Genomic DNA, 18252 nt, shown 5'->3' with positions numbered 1-18252 from the left:
CTTATATATTTAGTTAGACTATATTATTTTAAGAGTGAATTAGTTTTTTACTATATTTTCTTTAAAAAATAACATGTGTTAATCTTTATTTTTTAAAATGTTAAATTTAAATTTTCTAAATTAATTATGTATATATTCTTATAATTTTGAATTTTTTAAATTTTACTTATGTTTAAAATATTTGTTCAACCCACGATATATTTGTTAGTAATAATTAAATAAAAGTTATATTGTTGTAGGTTTGGTTTTGTAACGATGTATGTGAAAACAAATTATAATATGCAACTATGCATATGGTATATGTAATGGGTATCTTCCTTTAAAGGAAATTGACAATTAAAACTTTTTTTTAAGATATTTAACTTTTTAAATGATGTACTAACATGTCAGTGGATTAGATCAAATTTAAACCCACATTCTTGGATGAGGGAATTACATTTAGCCCTTCAAAAGTTTATTGCATGAGTAAGAAAGAAAAGATGGGCTGATATGATTCAACGACAACATTATTGAGTATTTGAAATTCAGTTTTACCTAACTTGCTGAAAAATGGTTAAAATATTCTAAACAATGTTAACAATGTTAACAATATTAAAATTAAATTACGCTACTTTTTTTTTTTTGGCATATTTATGATTAGATTTAAATTTTAAATGCAACTCAATGTTTTTGTACTTTTTTCTTTCACTATATATTATATACTTGGTATTTTTTAGCAAACAATAAGTCTGTCTATTTGATCATATTTGATCTGGCTTATAGTTTGCTCGAAATTAATGTCAGGTAATTTCTAGGTATACGTTTATTATGAGTTAAGCTCTCTATAAGTTACAATTTAATTTAGCTAAATTGAATCGCTATAAGTAATGAATCAAATGAATATATAAAGTAGAAAAAAAGGCTTAAATTTGATTATGTTTATAAATAATATTCACGTGGATGATCATAATTTCAAAGAAATAATACAAAAGCGTGTAATGTGATTTATGAGCATTTATCTTTTAATTTTTATGGATTAATTTTTGTACAATTAAAAAAATTAAAATTTGTCATTTATTCTATTATAACTTTTAATGATTTAGAGCTTATAAATAGAGTTCATCTACAATTGAGATAGAAAGCACAATACAATAAAAATCTTACTATCATTTTGTCCGAGAATGTTTCTCCGTTGTCTTTACTATATTCTTTTTCAAGTTTTCCTTTAATTTTATAACTTATTTACTTTTATTGCAATTTTTTATATTATCACTTAATACGAACTTCACATCATGATAATAACTAAAGATATTTTTAGTTACAGTAAAATGATTTAACCTTTTTTTTAGCATGTGAAACCATATAATATATATAGAAAATGCAAAACTCTTTACAATGTCAAAGATCAAAATTAAATCTTAACCTCACATATTGCATGCGTGCACGCGTGCACACATTAATATTATGTAACTAACCTTACTACATATGAAATAAATTAACATAAAATAAATATGAAATAATAATATTATGATATTGTATTTCGTAAAGATTAAAATAGATAAATATTTATTGTGGGCTCATAAGTCAAATGAGTTCAACATTCTTTAACTCAAATTTAGCATATATTAAAGTGAGCTTGAAACTTTAATGTCTCTTGCGTAGATACTGAGCTAGACAAATCAAACCTAAAGTTAAATTGAGTTGTCAGTTCCTATCACTTTTAGCCAAATGGTTACCAAAATGCTTTAAGCATTAATTTGTTTTAACAAATCACATTTCTTTATAATATGACATCAATTTTCTGTAAAATTATAATTTTATTGATCCTACATACTCAGTGCATAGAAGCTTTTTAAACCTTACAAATTGCCGATAGTGTAATGTTAACACGGCATGAGTGAGTCATGCTTTAGTTTAATTAAATAAATAAAAGATCAAAGAGAGAATGGAGGCAACTTGGATATTAATAGAATATGTCATATGCAAGTGTATTGAATGTGACATGTTTTAATAAAGTACAATTTATTAGTGCAGAAAGAGATACTTCTATAACCGCATCTCAAGCTGTTTAAAGCCTAGATTTTCGGTTGTTTTCCTTTATCTTCACCTAATGATAGGCATAAGTACACCCTTCTTTTTCTTTTTTCATTTTCTGCCTTATGTAGAGGAAGAAAAAAAATGAAGGAAAAAAAAACTTTAATGAAAATGCTTCTAAAGCTTACCCTTTTCAGGACCATAGTTAATTCATTGGCCAATACATTACAGCAGTGGACCAAAAAATGGTCGAGAAATTTTCTTCTTAACCACTTTTAACTACTTGCTATTTTCTTCATGATCAATAAATAAGTGATTGATGTATCAAAAAAAAAAAAAAAAGTGATTGATAAATAGTTGTGAGGCCAACATATTTACTTACTCTTTCCAATATCTTATAGTATATGCATGAAAAGTGACAACATTCTCAATATTTATTGTGACTGAAGATTGGAGTAATATCCAATTCTTAAGGGAGGGGTAAAAATAGAGTAGCGGACTTTCTAGCCTCCTACTCTTATGGTTTTTCTTGGGTAATTCAGGAATTTGATTGTCCACCGTCAGGTTGTATTGATAGTCTGTATGGTGATACTATAAGTGTTCACTGGTCTAGGCTTTGTGCCTAGTTTCTTTTTGTTGTGTTTTTGTTTTAATTTTCTATTATTTCCAAAAAAAAAAAAAAAAAAATTGCCTCATTTGGATGCAATGAAAAATTAAAGTCAATGTCCAAAGTTACAATTGATTGTTCCTAAACCCCACAAAAGCCTAAAAAACAATAGGACTATGTGAACTAGTTTTGGTTATTCCATCCACTTGCTTCTTCACTCATAACTCATCACTTGTTTGTTACCCTTTAAGGGATAGCCGACTATATTGGCTTCATTGATTTGATTTAGAGTCTAGAGACCAAAGTTCAAATAACATAGACATAAAAATCATGCATTGAGTTCATATTGCTTCAGCTTGACTCTCCTACACAAGGTGATCAAATTATTTGAATCTAACCCTTTGTGGAACCAATTTTGGTGTGGCCTTGGCTTTCAACTTGAAGAAAGGGATATGCAGTTTCGCAACAATCACTCATACTGATTTTTTGTGCGGTAAAGAGTAACATAGAGTTGGTACTTGGCACACCACTTTTCCCTTTCAAATCTTACCTAGCCCATGAAAACCATATGATCAAAAGAACAATTTTTTATTTGTTCTTACCAAAAATGGAATTATTTTTTTAAATAAATAAATAAATAAAGAATCATTTTGTTACAAAATCTTTGTCCAATAGTGAAACAATTCCTTGACAAAATCATCCACCGCACTGCTTTAAAAAGTCTAAAAGCTAAATCCACATAAGCCCTTTTTCCTTCTCTCCGAATCTAAAATAATCATAAAAAATAATCTAGACATAGATATTTTATATAATTTTTTTTTATTTAATCAAACTTGGTCTTATTAAATTTTTTATATAATTACAGACATAAATTATAATTCTATCACCTAACATAATATGTAACAAGCTTTACTGAATCCTCGTCATATCTCATTATATATTTTTTTTGACAAATGATTTAAATGTAAATTCTCATTATTAATAATTATGATAATAATAATAATAAATAATAATAATAATTTAATTATCATGCGGGACAGTAACAAGAGACCTCAGAAAACGTTTAAAATGACAAGCCAATGACACAGAACGGAGAGAACAAAGAGAGAGAGAGAGAGAGAGAGAGAGAGAGATCCAAACGTTACGAGTCAACTATGTCTCACTCTCTGACAGAAGCTTCAAACACACAGAAAAAACGTTCACAAACCAAAGGCACTCTTGAGAAATGACCATTTTGCCCTTCACTCTTTGCCTCCTTCTTCTTCTGCTGCTTTGACTCAACCACTCACAATCTCTCTCTTTCTCTACCACAATGGACGCCGGCGAAGCGCACTTCGGTTTGGAGCTCCGGAGGAGGAGTTCCGGCGACGCGGACTTGGAGCCGAACGATCCGAATCGACCAGGGTGGCGTCCTAATTCTAGCGCCGACGAAGCTGCGGTCTCCGGCGCCACCGGCGGCGCTAGGTATAAGCTGATGTCGCCGGCGAAGCTCCCGATCACGAGGTCGCCGTGCGTCATGATTCCTCCGGGGTTGAGTCCGACGTCGTTTTTGGAATCTCCGGTGCTGCTCTCTAACATGAAGGTCGGTGAATGACTTCACTTTTGGGTTTCTAGGGTTGTTTTTTTTTTTGGGGGGGGGGGGGGGGGACTAGAAAATGTAGTGTGAAGGTTCAGTTTTGATCTGTTTGGTTTCTGAGAAAGAAGTAAAAAGATAAAATAAATAAATAAATTGGGTAAGTGAATTCATTAGCAAAATGTGTTTTTTGTTTGGGTTTTTGGTCTCAACTTGGTCAAAGATGGTTTTTTTACTTGACCTAAGTAAGTTGAAGTCCACCCAATGTGAGTGGCATATAAAAAATTTGTTCTTTTTATTGTGATTTTCTTGCAAATGCTCAGAATCCAAACAGAGCATATCTGGGGCATTATTATAGTTTGGCAGGAATAATTTTATTTGTATTTTTTTATTTGTTTTTGCTTTTACTTGACTTAAAAATGACGTGATTTAATTGTTGATGAGTTGAAGATGCTTGTTTAATGTGGTGGCTAATTTTATTTATTTGTTTATTTTTTCTTATAATTATAGTTGTCCTGTTTTTGTGTTTGATCTTTTTCAACTAGTCGATTTTATTTATATGAGTGGTTATGTTGGGACCGTTAAATTCTGATGCTTGCTCTTATATAATTATGTATTGGCTGCTTTATGCTCAATACGGTATTCTGTTGGAATATGACTTTCCCTTATGATCGCTCAACATTGTCATTTTTTGTGTCACTGTTGTTTTTTCACATAATGAATCTTCCTTTTGTGTTGGTGCTTTCCTCTTTTTATTTCAACGGTGTTGTAGTGTATACAGGAAATCCTTTTTTCCCCCATTTAAATATGTGGAACAAACGAATAAATGCATTGCCAAGGATTAGTGGATCCATTTTAGTTCTTTATGCCATGACATGGGAATAGTATAAAGAATGTTAAGATTGTGGGTTAAGATTGTTTTTTGTGAAAGGACGTGATTGTCTTGATGTTAGTAGTTTTGGTGGTCCTAATTTTTGCATTATGCTGTGCAAGATTCATGTGGCAATGACTTTTCTAAGTTTTGTTTATATAAGTTCCATACATCATAATTTAATGGTCTATCTTATTGTCATATATACTCTAAAATACTCCAAATAGACAACATGCCATGTTATTGAGAGGAAAAAGTGACGAACTATGCTATCCTCAATAGTAATTGGGTCTTTCTGCATAGGTAGCTGATAAATCTGCTCAGTTGTATGGTTAACTTTGATGATTATGTATGTGCTTTCTATCTGTTGTTATTACTGATTCATTGGTCAATCGGCTGCTGTTGGGGGCCATAGGCTTTCCAGATATTCTGAAAATACCTGTGATTTTGTCCTTTGCTTTTTCCCTCTCTTTCCATTTTGTTTCTCTGAGAAATTAATTTTTTTTCCTATATCATTTTACATTTTATGTTATGTGATTATTCAATTCATTCAGCAATTTCTGCACTTGGAGGGCTGTAGATTATATATTATTTTCTCATGGCTTGCAGGTGGAACCTTCCCCAACTACAGGGTCCCTTCCTAGGCTTCATCTAACCGCACATGGTTCTGTGACTTCTGCTGCATCCGCTACATTTCCTGCAACAAACGTATGCTTCAATACCAACAATGTTGATGACAGAAAATCTAGCTTCTTTGAGTTTAAACCACACAGTAGATCAAATATGGTATGTTATGAAAACTGATGAATGTAAACTTTCAAATAAGGTGGACAAATGGACTTGAATTCGATTTTTTTTCTCCTTTAATTATATCTGATTATAACCTGTGTACTAAGTTAACAAGATAGGAAGATTAACTAAATATATTACTGTTACTCATCACTTTGTCATACCAGACTAAACCAATCCCAAAAGTATTATAATCTTTTTGCTAGTTTTTTTGTTTTTCCCTTTTTTTTGGAGGGGGGTGGGGGAGGTTTTCCATGTTTCACATTCTGTTTAATTTTGTATTGAAGATTACTGGTTGCATAGTACTTACACAATGCTATTCACTTTATTTAAGGTTCCTGTGGACTTCAACAACCATGCAAGTGAAAAATCTACTCAAATAGATGGTCAAGAAAAAGCTCAATCTTTTGCCTCACCACCATTAGTCAAAAGTGAGATAGCAGTCCCTTCAAATGAATTAAGTCTATCATCACCTGGTAAAATGGTTAGCTCAGGGGTTAATGCTCATGTTGAAGCCGATTTGGATGAATCTAACCACAGGGGAAACATTGCAACTGGGCTTCAAGCATCACAAGTTGAGGGTAGGGGCAGTGGACTTTCAGTTGCAGCTGAGAGAGCATCTGATGATGGATACAATTGGCGAAAATATGGGCAGAAACATGTTAAAGGAAGTGAATTTCCACGCAGTTATTACAAATGTACACACCCTAACTGTGAAGTGAAGAAATTATTTGAACGCTCTCATGATGGGCAAATCACTGAGATAATTTACAAGGGAACACATGATCATCCTAAACCTCAACCAAACCGCCGATACTCTGCTGGAACTATTGTGTCTATGCAAGAAGAGAGATCGGACAAGGCTTCTTTGACTAGCCGAGATGGTATTACCAGCCTGATGATTCTCATTAATTCCATTTTATTCTTACTTATTGCTAAGCAAATAATGTGGCTTTCTTTTTCTTCTAATTCTTGGATTGTAGATAAAGGATCCAATATATATGGCCAGATGTCTCACACAACTGAGCCCAACAGTACCCCAGAGTTATCACCTGTAGCAACAAATGATGATAGTCTAGAGGGTACGGGATTATTGTCAAACCAGAATAATGATGAGGTTGATGATGATGATCTCTTCTCAAAGCGAAGGTTTGACAATTTAGGCCAAAGCTCTAGGTTTCTTTCTGCTGCTTGTGTTTACTTTCTGATTACAAGTTTTTGAGCAGAAAAATGGATCTTGGAAATGCTGACATCACTCCTGTAATTAAGCCTATCCGGGAGCCACGGGTCGTTGTACAAACTCTGAGTGAGGTTGATATATTGGATGATGGTTACCGCTGGCGTAAATATGGGCAGAAGGTGGTGAGAGGCAATCCTAACCCTCGGTATGTCTTCACGTTAAATTGACGATATCCAATTTAAATTTTAAAAAATGTCCTTCATCAAAGGATTTTTTGCATGTATATTATTAAACTATTTAGTTTTTTCTTACTGTTGAGAAGGCTGAGACAATCTCGTCCTCACTCACAGCATGAGTGAGTGTAGTATATGATGTTTCATGGTTTCTAGAATAGGAAAGAGTAGATTTCTATGATAGATTCTGAAATGGTGTATATTCTGAATTCTAAGTCTCAAGCGTATGCGAGGATTTATTATAAGTAGTTCTAAGATTCATTCAGAAGTAGCTCTATTATAATGATATAATTGCAGAGTCATAGGAGGAAGTAGAAGGTTGATGTCAGGTAGATTGATATAATATACCAGCATGGTATTTGCATTAAGGACCGGTGGTGATGATGGTTTCAAAAGGAACTAGAATGATTAAAATACATAATGGTTAAGGAAACAAGTTGAATATAAAGAGCATCATAGCTAAGAATATGCAAAGAAACACAGTGGTGCACGTGACAGTAGAGTGTTAGGTACTTGGATCAAGAAAGTATGGAGGAATACATGTTGCTCCAATGCTCCCAGAGGAAAATATGTCAATACTTGGACAGCTATGATTGTAGGCTAATAGTGAGCTAAAAGGAAAATTAGGGGAAAAAGGAAGGGCAATAAGATATTCTCTCATTTGTACTGATTGTGAAAATTGTAGGACTTAGTTCTAAAGCTGTTTTTTATTTCATTGTTTCCCACAACCTGTTAGCCAAATATTGTAGTTCTTCTCTAGTTCTAAATATTCTAACTATAATACTAGCTGGAATTTTGTCGTTGACTTAAAAACCTGCATTCCTCATAAGGATGTGGATCCTTTTCACTTTGAGGATTCCCCTTTAGTATTTAGATCCATGGCTGACCCAAAATTATGCTATACAAATTTCAACTCGAGAACTTTCTATTTGAGCTGAAAGATGCTTGAAATTGATCCCATTTTCATATTCAACAAGGATACAAACAATTGGGATCGACAAAGGTCTCTTGTAAGAAATTGCAAATTTTAAGCCTGCTGATCCATCAATTTTGAGAGGCTTTTCCATGTGATTTGTTATCGTCTTGGACCTTGGTCACTTTTGTTAAGGACCTTGGTCATTTTATGCTCTACTATGGTGGCACTAAATATATCTTGGAAGTACTTTTTACATGTTATTTTCATATGCTCTAAAATAATTCAATTAATATTTCTTTATAAGTCTAGTTCAGAATCTCAATAAATGGCAATGAAAATTTCTACTTTTCCTGTAATTTCTTGTCATAAGAACCAAGTCAACTAAACTTTAGAGTTAAACTCCTGTCTAGTGGAATTTCACTCATGCGCTAAAAGTTATCCCAGGTTAACATTTCTCAGAGCAGAAGAATTTGTGATAATCTCTACCCAAATGTCAGGATTTCCTGTTAATTTTGATTAAGGATTGGTGTGGTTGACCCCAATTCAACAATTAATGGTCTGTTGTTAATGTAATTTTCTGAAGTTGCTGGGCACTTAATAGGAAGTAGCTATAAATCGAGATCTATTAATCTGAGTCAGTTTAGGTGTAATAGTTGTCCTAGGAATCATCTGTAAAATCACAGATTTAATACTGGAGAATGTGCTACTCCTTTCATGCATCTCAAGTCTCAAACCTTTCTCTTTTATGGAAAGATTATTAATTTGGCTGCCAATACTGTAGTGTTGAATCTAAAAATGTTGCTTCTTGTGTTTTTACTGTAATGTAATTGCATTTTGGTGCTTTGGCAAGAACTTTAAAGCGTGGAATGTGAAACAAATATTTATTATGCATAGACCATGATGAGCTTGGCTGGTCTGTCTATGATCCTTACTATTGTATTTGACAAAAATGTTGTGCTTAATTGCATATTTTTGGGTGCTCTTGTTTCTCATCGCTTTCACTTTATTATTCAGGAGTTATTACAAATGCACGAATGCCGGTTGCCCTGTAAGAAAACATGTGGAGAGAGCATCCAATGATCCTAAAGCTGTAATAACAACATACGAGGGTAAACACAATCATGATGTACCAACTGCAAGGAATAGTTGCCATGACATGGCAGGATCATCAGCTGCAGGTGCACAAACAAGAATTAGGCCAGAAGAAAGTGATACTATTAGCCTTGACCTTGGGATGGGTATTAGCCCTTCTGCTGAAAATAGTTCAAACAAGCAAGGGAGAATGATGCTTTCAGAATTTGGGGACGGTCAAACTCACACCAGCAATTCCAATTTCAAGTTTGTTCATACTTCAGCTCCAGTATACTTTGGTGTTCTAAATAACAACTCAAATCAATATGGTTCTAGAGATAATCAGAGTGATGGTACATCTTTAAACCATTCTGCTTATCCTTGCCCGCAGAACATGGGAAGAATAATAATGGGTCCTTGAAATTGTTTACACAAGAAGATAAATAAAATGAAATTCTGAGTATCATTTTACTTTCTTATTTTTGGCGGGTAAAGCTTCAAAAGCATATAGCTCCTCATTTTCTATTTGAATATGCTGATAGTTCTTTTATGTTCATATCACTATTTGAGAGCTGTTCTTCATTAGAATTAGTAGTAACCGTGTTCCTTCAGGTTGACTTTTAAATCTAACTGCTGTTTGTTTAATTATTATAAACAAGTTCTTCTGTACAAATATGAAGCTGATACCAAAGTTGGTTTGACAAAAACCCTTGTAAAAGTGTTTGAATTAAACTATTTATAAGAAGTAGTGTTTAGCCTGTTCCTGAACTTTCTGGACGTGTGAATGGAATGCATGAAGTAATTCTTATGAACTTATTTTTCTCACTATTTTGCGCATACTTTAGTGTGAAAATACCGTATAAGTTTCTGTAGATTGAATAATACTTGTATATGCAGGTTTAATTCAGATGCAATAACAGGTGTGTGAAAGTAAGTTGCATTACTTTTATAATAAGAATAATCATTACCAAATGATGATAGCTCAGTTGGCACATAAGAACTGAGCAGGTGGGGGGATGGGGGGGTTGAGAGTATGTATTCTCTCCTCCCTAATATCATTTTGAAAGAGGTTTAAAACTTTAATTTTAGATCTGTCCCGAATAAGATTGCTTCTCGTAGAAGATATTTTTGATTTTATTCAAAAAAAAAAAAAAAACCATTTATTCAGCTTGCTGTCTTTCCCCATTAAGCATTTTGACCCTAGTTGTCACATTGTGATTCCTATTGAAACTTGTAAAACTTGTTTAATTTTTAAGTCGTGAATGGTAATTCTGATTGAGAAACACACCAATAAAATAGTTAAATGTGCAAATTTCTACACTTAAAACATGAATACAATACTCAAAAGTCTTAAGTAAAAATTAAATTTTACATTTCACTAAGGAGATATTAAACTCCAATAAAGTGACATTCTTTTTACCATTGTTGTTAAAAATTAGTGTAAGAATTTACATTTTTACGTTTGTTACTGAAGTGATATGTGTTAAAACGCAAACTCTCCTCGGCAAAAACTAGTAAAAACTCTGTAAAATTGGTAGAAACGTAAGTTTTTATGTTTTTACTTAAATCAAAAAATTGAATCGGGTCAATTTTTAACCAATACCCAGTTTTATTTTTATTTTTTTAAAAAAATAAAATAAAAAAACCCTATTTTCATTTTCCCCTAACTCAAATGTGCTTAGTATTTTTTCTAGCTATCTGGAAAAAAAAAAAAAAACCGTCAGTGTGAGGTTGCTGTATTTTCATTTAAGAGTTGTTAAGCTTTTTTTTTTTTTTTTTTTTTGGTAAACTTAGTTATAGGAGTTGTTAAACTCTTTTTGTTTTTGGATTTGTCTTATATAGTTATGTGACTTACATCTTTTAAATATAAAGTTGTTAATTGATTTTGAGTAATGACTTATGTGATTTATTTTTCACATGCATATATATAATTTTGTTTCTTGACCTTACGTAGTAAAAATTTTATGTTTCGTGTCGTTTCTATGATTTACGTTTCTATTATTCTTTTCCATTTCTACGTAGAAACTCGATTTTAACAAAATTACTTCTTACCCTTCTTAGTTTTAGAAGCCGTATAAAGTGATTGCATAAAGCAGGTGTTTCAAAACGCCAAAAATACAGAAATAAAATAGTCAAAGAAGCTGATATGAAAGTTTCAGAAGAATGGAACTCAGCAACACTCAAATATGATACGTATAGTGAATGAATGTGCAAAGCCAAAAGCCCTGATTCAAAAGAATGAAAACAAAACCATGAAACAATCAAATAGGTTGCGTTCACCAACTCTCCTTAACTTAGTTTTTATTTAACAATATAAATATATTTTTTAAATCTGCAATTTCTAATAATAAAGAAAACACCAAAATATGTGATTCATATTGATGCGAAATTGCACCGATTCATGCAACACTTGCATAGGTCAAAGCCATTTGCTATTTATTACATAATACGAATTATTAGAATTATGTAATTCTAACAACTATGATTTTGACCAATGAAGGATATTGAAGTATTTAGTATTAAATACAAATTCTCATCTCAGTTTCCATTTCCCAACTATCTATGTCACTAGCTAGTTCCTTGTAATTGCAAGTCTGAGTATTGGAAACCCATCCATCAAAATAATTGTTGAGATTATCTGTAAGAGGTGGCAAAAGCTTTGCTCCACCCCGCCTCGCCAATCCGTTCATATATTAAAAATGTGAATTTTTTTAAAAATTGTACCCCCATAGATGTAAAGGATAATAAAGACTAAAGAGATCATTGATTAATGAGAAATGCTACTCTTATTTTACATGAGATAATTATCTCATGTTATCTCACTTCGAAAATTTCACCTACTCTTTTTCTTTTTTCTTTTTTTCCTTTAATGATGGGCCCCATTGGTCTCTCTATGTATCATAAGAGAACTACTCTCATGTAAAATGAGAATAGCATTCCCCTTGATTAATATGTGGGAATGATTCAAATGGGTTGGGAATTCCAACCCAACCTGCTATTTGTGACGGGTTGAACGAGCCAACCCGACGGTCCAGTTTTGTCACCTCAATGACTATCACAATTGTTGAGATATATAAAATCATTAACGTAGCCTCATTCAACAGTTTAAGCTTTTGGGTTGAATTTGTCCTTTACATGGTATCAGAGCCTCAGTGTACAGTGTTCGATCTTTTGGGTTGAATTAGTTCTTTACAACAATGATTGGATGAACACCTTGAAGTTGAAGCCAATGAGAGGTAAGACCAGCCTTCAGGGTGAGCTATTCTGCAAAGTCATTGAAATGTTTGGAAAGTAAGGAGAAAGATGAAGAAAACCTATGAGAAATATCCAAGGCATCCAACAATATAGTGTATAAAAATGATTTGTTGTGGTTCTATGGTAAAACAATGAGTGATGCTGCCAAGGGAAATCTGTGAAGAAAGTCTAAAGATCCATAATGGTTGCCAAATAATTGAATTCATTTTTCAACATAGAACACACCCATATTCAATTGAATTCAAGTAACAAGGTGTTGACTGACAGCAAATTGCCAATACAAGAATAAAGAATGTGAGGAGCTGTAATGGTTTGCAGGATAATTGCTAGAGCAGTTGTGCATATGGTGAATAACTGAATATGAAGGATCCGATCCAACCAAGTTAAGAGAAATACAATTTAGCTTAGAAAATAAAATTGTAGTAAAAAAATCCCAGTTGCATACTTCCTTGTTTTGTTATAGTTTTCAGCGTACATGTTTTGTAATTACAAATTGTCACTATCCTTTTAATCTGTGGCAAAGAGTATATGTTCTAAAACACATTGCAAAGGAAAATTCAGAATATATAGTCTTTATTGCTGTTACTGGTATTGCTTACATAACATTTTTGGATGCTCTTTAACAAAAAAGTATTTGACTATGAAATGAGAAACTCTATAAAGTAGATAAGGATGATACATAACCTAACTAAAAGCCTGCAGTAACAAAAATGAACCAACTATCACTGGATTTTCATCTCCAAGCACAAGAGGCAATAAGAACTTGATTCATCCAACCAAGATATAGTGCACCATCTCTCTCTTCTAGAGTGTAATGTCCACGGTAGCTCTCCAGAAGATCCTTGATTGAAGAATTAATAAAGGAGCTCAATGGATAAGGTGTAAATCCAGCCATCATAAAACGCATTCTCCACTTATTCAAAAGCTCATGACGTTCCACTCTTTCTTCCCCTTCACATGCTACTAGGTTTACAACTTCTCTAGCCAAACAATGTTGTTCCACATTAATCCTCTCTTTGCTCTCCCTTGCCAGAACAACATCAATTGATTCAAAAACAGCCAAGTAATAGTTCATTGTCTCAACAAAACGCTGCAAGAATGGAGCATTATTGGTGTTGAACTCTTGCTCAACCAGAGTCACTACCTTAGGAGACAAGTGCTTTGCCAACCTCAACAACCGGTCGCGATGGTTCTGACTGTTCACACTTTCATCTGGCACATGGTGCAGCATAATGGCAAAATTCACAGCCACAGCTTCATAAGGTCTAAGTTCAAGGTCTTCAAGTTGCACCTCAGAAGCAGAAACTTTGATAGCATGAAACTCAAAAGGTACATGACATGAGTGTGCAAGTGTTGACAACCTTTTTCCCACAATATCGAGCCCCCCTCCCCGGGCATAAGCAGAAACGGAATCATCAACACCAGTTATTCTGATCTTTGGCGGTCCTCCAGGCCGGCGAGCAAGCGCCTGGATTAGACTCACCCATTGGCTTCCCTGACCAATCTGAAAATCAATTATGTGAACTTCACTTTCATCCTTCATAGCTTCAGCAATTGCTCCATTTGCTGACATATAGCCAAACTTGAAGTATGGACATATTTCATAAAGTACATGCATGTATGAAAGTAGTTCATTACCAGTAGGTTCACTGCATTTTAAGGATTTGTATATTGTGCTTCCTGAAGACCTCATCCTTGCAACAAGAGCCTCCAACATGTATGCTCCTAATCGTTGCATTGGGTTGCCCGAAATGGACACCATTTTACTCAACTCTGACATCAGCCATTCAGTTGTCTCCATATCATTCACAGCCATTGCTTTTGCAGAAGTATAAAGCATCTCTTTCAAATCCCCTCTAGATATCATCATTTTCTTCAACTTCTCTTCCTCTGACAAAAATGAATCAGATATTTCTGGAAGTACAGCATCATATATATCTAGCATGTCTTCATTAGGTCCCAGCAGAGAAGCTTCAATCTCTCTTATCTTATTCCATTCATCAAGTTCATGTGTTGAGTAAGAATCATTCTCAGGTGAGCCATTAATAGTTTCAAGAGAATGCTGTGGCCTTAACACATATGATGCTGAACCTAGCTTTGACACTGGGCTATAGTTAGGTGAGAAACCGACAGCAGGGGGAGAATTTTGGTAAGGGAAACCGTAGCTTGCTGAAGCAGGTTCAAGGGTGTAATGGTGTTCTAATGTTTGGAGTGGAGGGTAGGTTGCTTGGCTGCTGTTATCAGAGGAAGAGTAATTGTCTAGGTTCTCACTTGATGGTAAGCAATATGACTCCGGATTTTGCACAGGCTCATCGTAGAACCTGCCAGAGCCATAAGAAAATTCATGTTTCTGAGATGTTTGCATATTGAGAAGTAACCAGTTCTTTGATATACTCAAGCAGTACCAAATGACTTTCTGACACAGACTCCTGAATTATTCCTATAGCCTTCTTTTTAGGAACAAGACTCGTTAGTAACTTTTACTTTTTAAGCTCAGTGATCATTATCCACACTTCAATCAATTCCTGCTTGGCAATATCAGTGTACCGATAATCTGAGTTATTCTGCAAAAGGGTAAGAAGACAATTAGAAAAACAAGATGGCTAACAAGATAATTAGAGCTATAAACAAAGAAAACAAAGATTTAGTCAACTGATACTGATGGAAGAAGAAGGTCGTGATTCGGTTGTTGCCTGAATCTGTTATTCCTTGAGGTTAAGTGTTAAGGTGTTTGGGATATACTAATAGCATGAAGGTCAGAAACTAGCAAGAATTAAGATAGATTTTTTTTTTATTAAAGGACTGCATGCATATCAAGTCCAGAAGAGTCAGCTTCTTGACAACAAAATCTATATTGCCCAGATTTTTGGTATGCTATTCTAATTGACAGCACACCAAAAACAAAAATAAATGTCTAATTTTCAGGATCTATATGAACAGAATATAATAGTTCTCAACCTCTACACTCAAATGAAATTTTACAGCTCTATTTGAATATTGAAATTTGTTAGCAGGCCCCTTTGATTACTCAAGGCATCACCAATCAGTCGCTGCTTCTGTCCTTTCAAATTTATGTAAGCAAGAAAATAAAATAAACTACATAAAGGGGTTTTGGAACACCTACTGCTACTTAAAGCAAGACCCTTTTTTTTTTTTTTAAATTCTCCTTCATGAAAAAAGTGAAAAGATTGAGTTATTCAGAAATGACTCCCACATGTAATACACGGTTTTGAATCACATAAAGGGATATACAGAAGATTAGCTATACCCTAAAAACCAAACAGGCTATTAGGAATCTCCATTAGTATTTTTGCTTGAACTCAATTCTGGAACCATACTCTAAACCTTGAACCCAGTTAACATAAAAGAAAAAGATTAAATTTATATGCAACAGTTGTATACCTTAAACACCACCATTTTCCTTGGTTAGGGAATTCCACTGAAAAACAAAGCCAGAAAACAAAAGCTGATTAAATATAAACCATAAAAGGGAGAAAATCATTTCTCACAGTTAAACATGCCATTACTATCAACACCAACCCATTTTCACTAACTCAAACAAACCAACCCGAGAGGAAAAAAATTAATTTTTTGTTTTATCTGGTAATTGAAACAAGAAGCAGCATCACCATCAACTTAGAAAGCACAATCAATTCATGATAAAAATCACTTCCATTCCAAAACATCATATTACAAATCAGGGTAACAGAAGCAGCTCAAAAATTCTAGAGAATCTCTCACCTTAAGAACGAAAGAAAAAACTCTAATCTGAGACCAGAATTTAGACAGAACAAGTGGTGACCCAGTTCGATATCAGCTCAAACTGAATGAGAATTCATCATGCACATGTATGATATAAAGAGGTTTGCTTAGATTTTGCACAATAGAAGACATGGCAAGTCACAAAGGTTGTTGGGTGTGCTTTGGTTCCTTATGAAGTATGATATGCATTTTTATGATATTTTTTATGGACGCCAACAAGGAAAGTCTCCTCTTATCTCAACTCACTTTCCTCACACTGACATCGCACTAACGTAATATAAGACTTAAATACACATCATCACATTTTATCAGTATCATCTTTATAAAAATAAGCTTAATTAACTTTTCAATTGTTTTGGGGATTTTAAGCAGGTGTGTTAAAGATTAATATAAACTATTGAAAAGATATTTATCCAACGCATCAATTGTTTTCACATGGTATCATAGATTTGATTTTCACTGCCTCTTTTTCTTGTGAAATTTTCTTAATACAATGAGCTTGTGCATTGTTCACTCTTCAAGTCTAATAGACTCTCATGTGATAGGACATGTTAGAGAATAATATAAAACATTAAAAAACCCGCACCCACCAGTTTAAACTGGATTAATGTTTCTTAAGAGAGAATATATATAAAAGTATATGAAGCTCATGTGAGTCCATGCGAAGAGAAGAGAAAGATCTCATATTTTCATGTGTGTAGAAAATAAAATTATCTTCTATAATATGAAAAACATTAATCACTTAAAGTTATATATCTAGTATTGAATAATAATATGTTTTTGTTACCTTAGGATTTTTACTATTATATTGTTAAATCGACGTTTTCAATCGTTAGTAACAAGGACGGTGACCGTTACATTAATGTTTTAATTAAAAAAATAATTTTATCTTTTATGATAGAAAAAGACATGCGTACATTTTATTTAATGGAAAATAGTTTGTCATGTTATATGACAAGAACTCAATTTTTCTACACACACGTCTAAGTTGGACTCACCTTTGATTTTTTTTTCTCACTTCACTATTTAGTAGACCCCATATATATTATGAGTGTATAGGAAAATAGCCTCTTGTCATGTAACATGACAAAAACAAAACCCTTTATTTATTTATTTTGATTTTTCAAAGATACAACACATCATTGTTAAAATATTTATTAAAATTTCAGTGCGTGGGATATACATAAAAATTTGTATTTGGAAACAGAAACAATGTCTTGTACACAATAATTTTATCTCTTATATTTATATAAAAATGTATCAGGCTCGTGTTATTTTTTTCTTACTCTTCTCTTGGTATGGTTTCATATAGAGCCCACGTACTTTTATGTATACGTAAAAGATAAAATTATCTCCTATAATACGAGAAACAATAATCCCTTAAAGATATTATTTGAAATGGGAATTTAAAAATAATTATTAAACCAGCACCTATATATAATAGTATTTTTTTTACACGTCGTTTTTGCTACTGCAAAATCAGGATGATGATGATGTGGACCCTATGTACTCAACCTTGATATCTTTTATGATATCATGTGAACATAGTTTTAATAATAATAAGCTTCAAATATGTTATTTGAGAATGGGGATGAAAGTGGGCTGAACTGGGCTGTGTTGAGTTTTGCTTCGAAAAGCTCAAATCTATGCCAAAAAATTTTAATTTGGCCTGGCCCGAGCCTAGTACAAGTCTAACTGTTAGCCTGACTTGACCCGTTTATAAAAAATATAAATAGCCTACCTTAGCCCGTTAGCCTTTTAATTTTTAACTTACAAGCATAACCATGAATCAACTTCACAAAATACTCAAATTTTGTTGTTAAAACAAAAATCACAATTTCAACGTCCAAATATAACCATGAATCACAACAAAACTCATCACAATATGCATTTAAGTCACTTTCAAAAGCAAAATGCTCAAACTAAATAACATATATTTCATCATATCCAATAAACAAATCTATACTATGCAAATTAAAATA

General features: G+C 33.1%; 2 protein-coding genes across 5 annotated transcripts; one reads left to right on the top strand and one right to left on the bottom strand.

The window, feature by feature from the left end:
* Positions 1–3659: 3659 nt before the first annotated feature.
* LOC133317513 (probable WRKY transcription factor 20) lies at positions 3660–9809 on the top strand. 3 transcript variants are annotated; one of them, XM_061519381.1, is made up of 6 exons: positions 3660–4202; positions 5674–5850; positions 6188–6737; positions 6837–7002; positions 7080–7238; positions 9197–9809. In XM_061519381.1, exons 1-6 carry the CDS (start codon positions 3933–3935, stop codon positions 9672–9674), a joined length of 1800 nt encoding a protein of 599 aa, XP_061375365.1. In that variant the 5' UTR covers positions 3660–3932; the 3' UTR covers positions 9675–9809. The 3 variants fall into 3 exon arrangements, with proteins under 3 accessions (XP_061375365.1, XP_061375367.1, XP_061375366.1); XM_061519383.1 differs by lacking the exon at positions 3660–4202 and adding an exon at positions 5271–5367; XM_061519382.1 differs by lacking the exon at positions 3660–4202 and adding an exon at positions 5271–5413.
* A 3205-nt stretch (positions 9810–13014) lies between these two features.
* On the bottom strand, positions 13015–16453 carry LOC133317514 (scarecrow-like protein 21). Of its 2 annotated transcripts, XM_061519384.1 has the most exons (3): positions 16250–16453; positions 15911–15947; positions 13015–15072 (listed from the first exon to the last, which is right to left on the bottom strand). In XM_061519384.1, the coding sequence occupies exon 3, from the start codon at positions 14871–14873 to the stop codon at positions 13242–13244; it is 1632 nt and encodes a 543-aa protein (XP_061375368.1). In that variant the 5' UTR covers positions 14874–15072; positions 15911–15947; positions 16250–16453; the 3' UTR covers positions 13015–13241. The 2 variants fall into 2 exon arrangements, with proteins under 2 accessions (XP_061375368.1, XP_061375369.1); XM_061519385.1 differs by lacking the exon at positions 15911–15947.
* Between the last annotated feature and the right edge of the window lie 1799 nt (positions 16454–18252).

Source organism: Gastrolobium bilobum, unplaced genomic scaffold (assembly GCF_033153095.1).
Source record: "Gastrolobium bilobum isolate Gb01-03AN ecotype WA unplaced genomic scaffold, APGP_CSIRO_Gbil_v1 utg3193, whole genome shotgun sequence".
Taxonomy (NCBI): Eukaryota; Viridiplantae; Streptophyta; class Magnoliopsida; order Fabales; family Fabaceae; genus Gastrolobium; species Gastrolobium bilobum.
Note: the sequence above shows the minus strand (reverse complement) of the source record. Positions and strands in the feature narration are given on the sequence as shown.

What these genes read in the sequence shown, in the direction of transcription:
- LOC133317513 (XM_061519381.1), top strand. Translation starts at nt 3,933, where the DNA reads ATGGACGCCGGCGAAGCGCACTTCGGTTTGGAGCTCCGGAGGAGGAGT. An exon ending in TGCTGCTCTCTAACATGAAG is followed by an intron (nt 4,203 to 5,673) that starts GTCGGTGAATGA and finishes CATGGCTTGCAG; the next exon opens with GTGGAACCTTCCCCAACTAC. An exon ending in CACACAGTAGATCAAATATG is followed by an intron (nt 5,851 to 6,187) that starts GTATGTTATGAA and finishes ACTTTATTTAAG; the next exon opens with GTTCCTGTGGACTTCAACAA.
- LOC133317514 (XM_061519384.1), bottom strand. Translation starts at nt 14,873, where the DNA reads ATGCAAACATCTCAGAAACATGAATTTTCTTATGGCTCTGGCAGGTTC.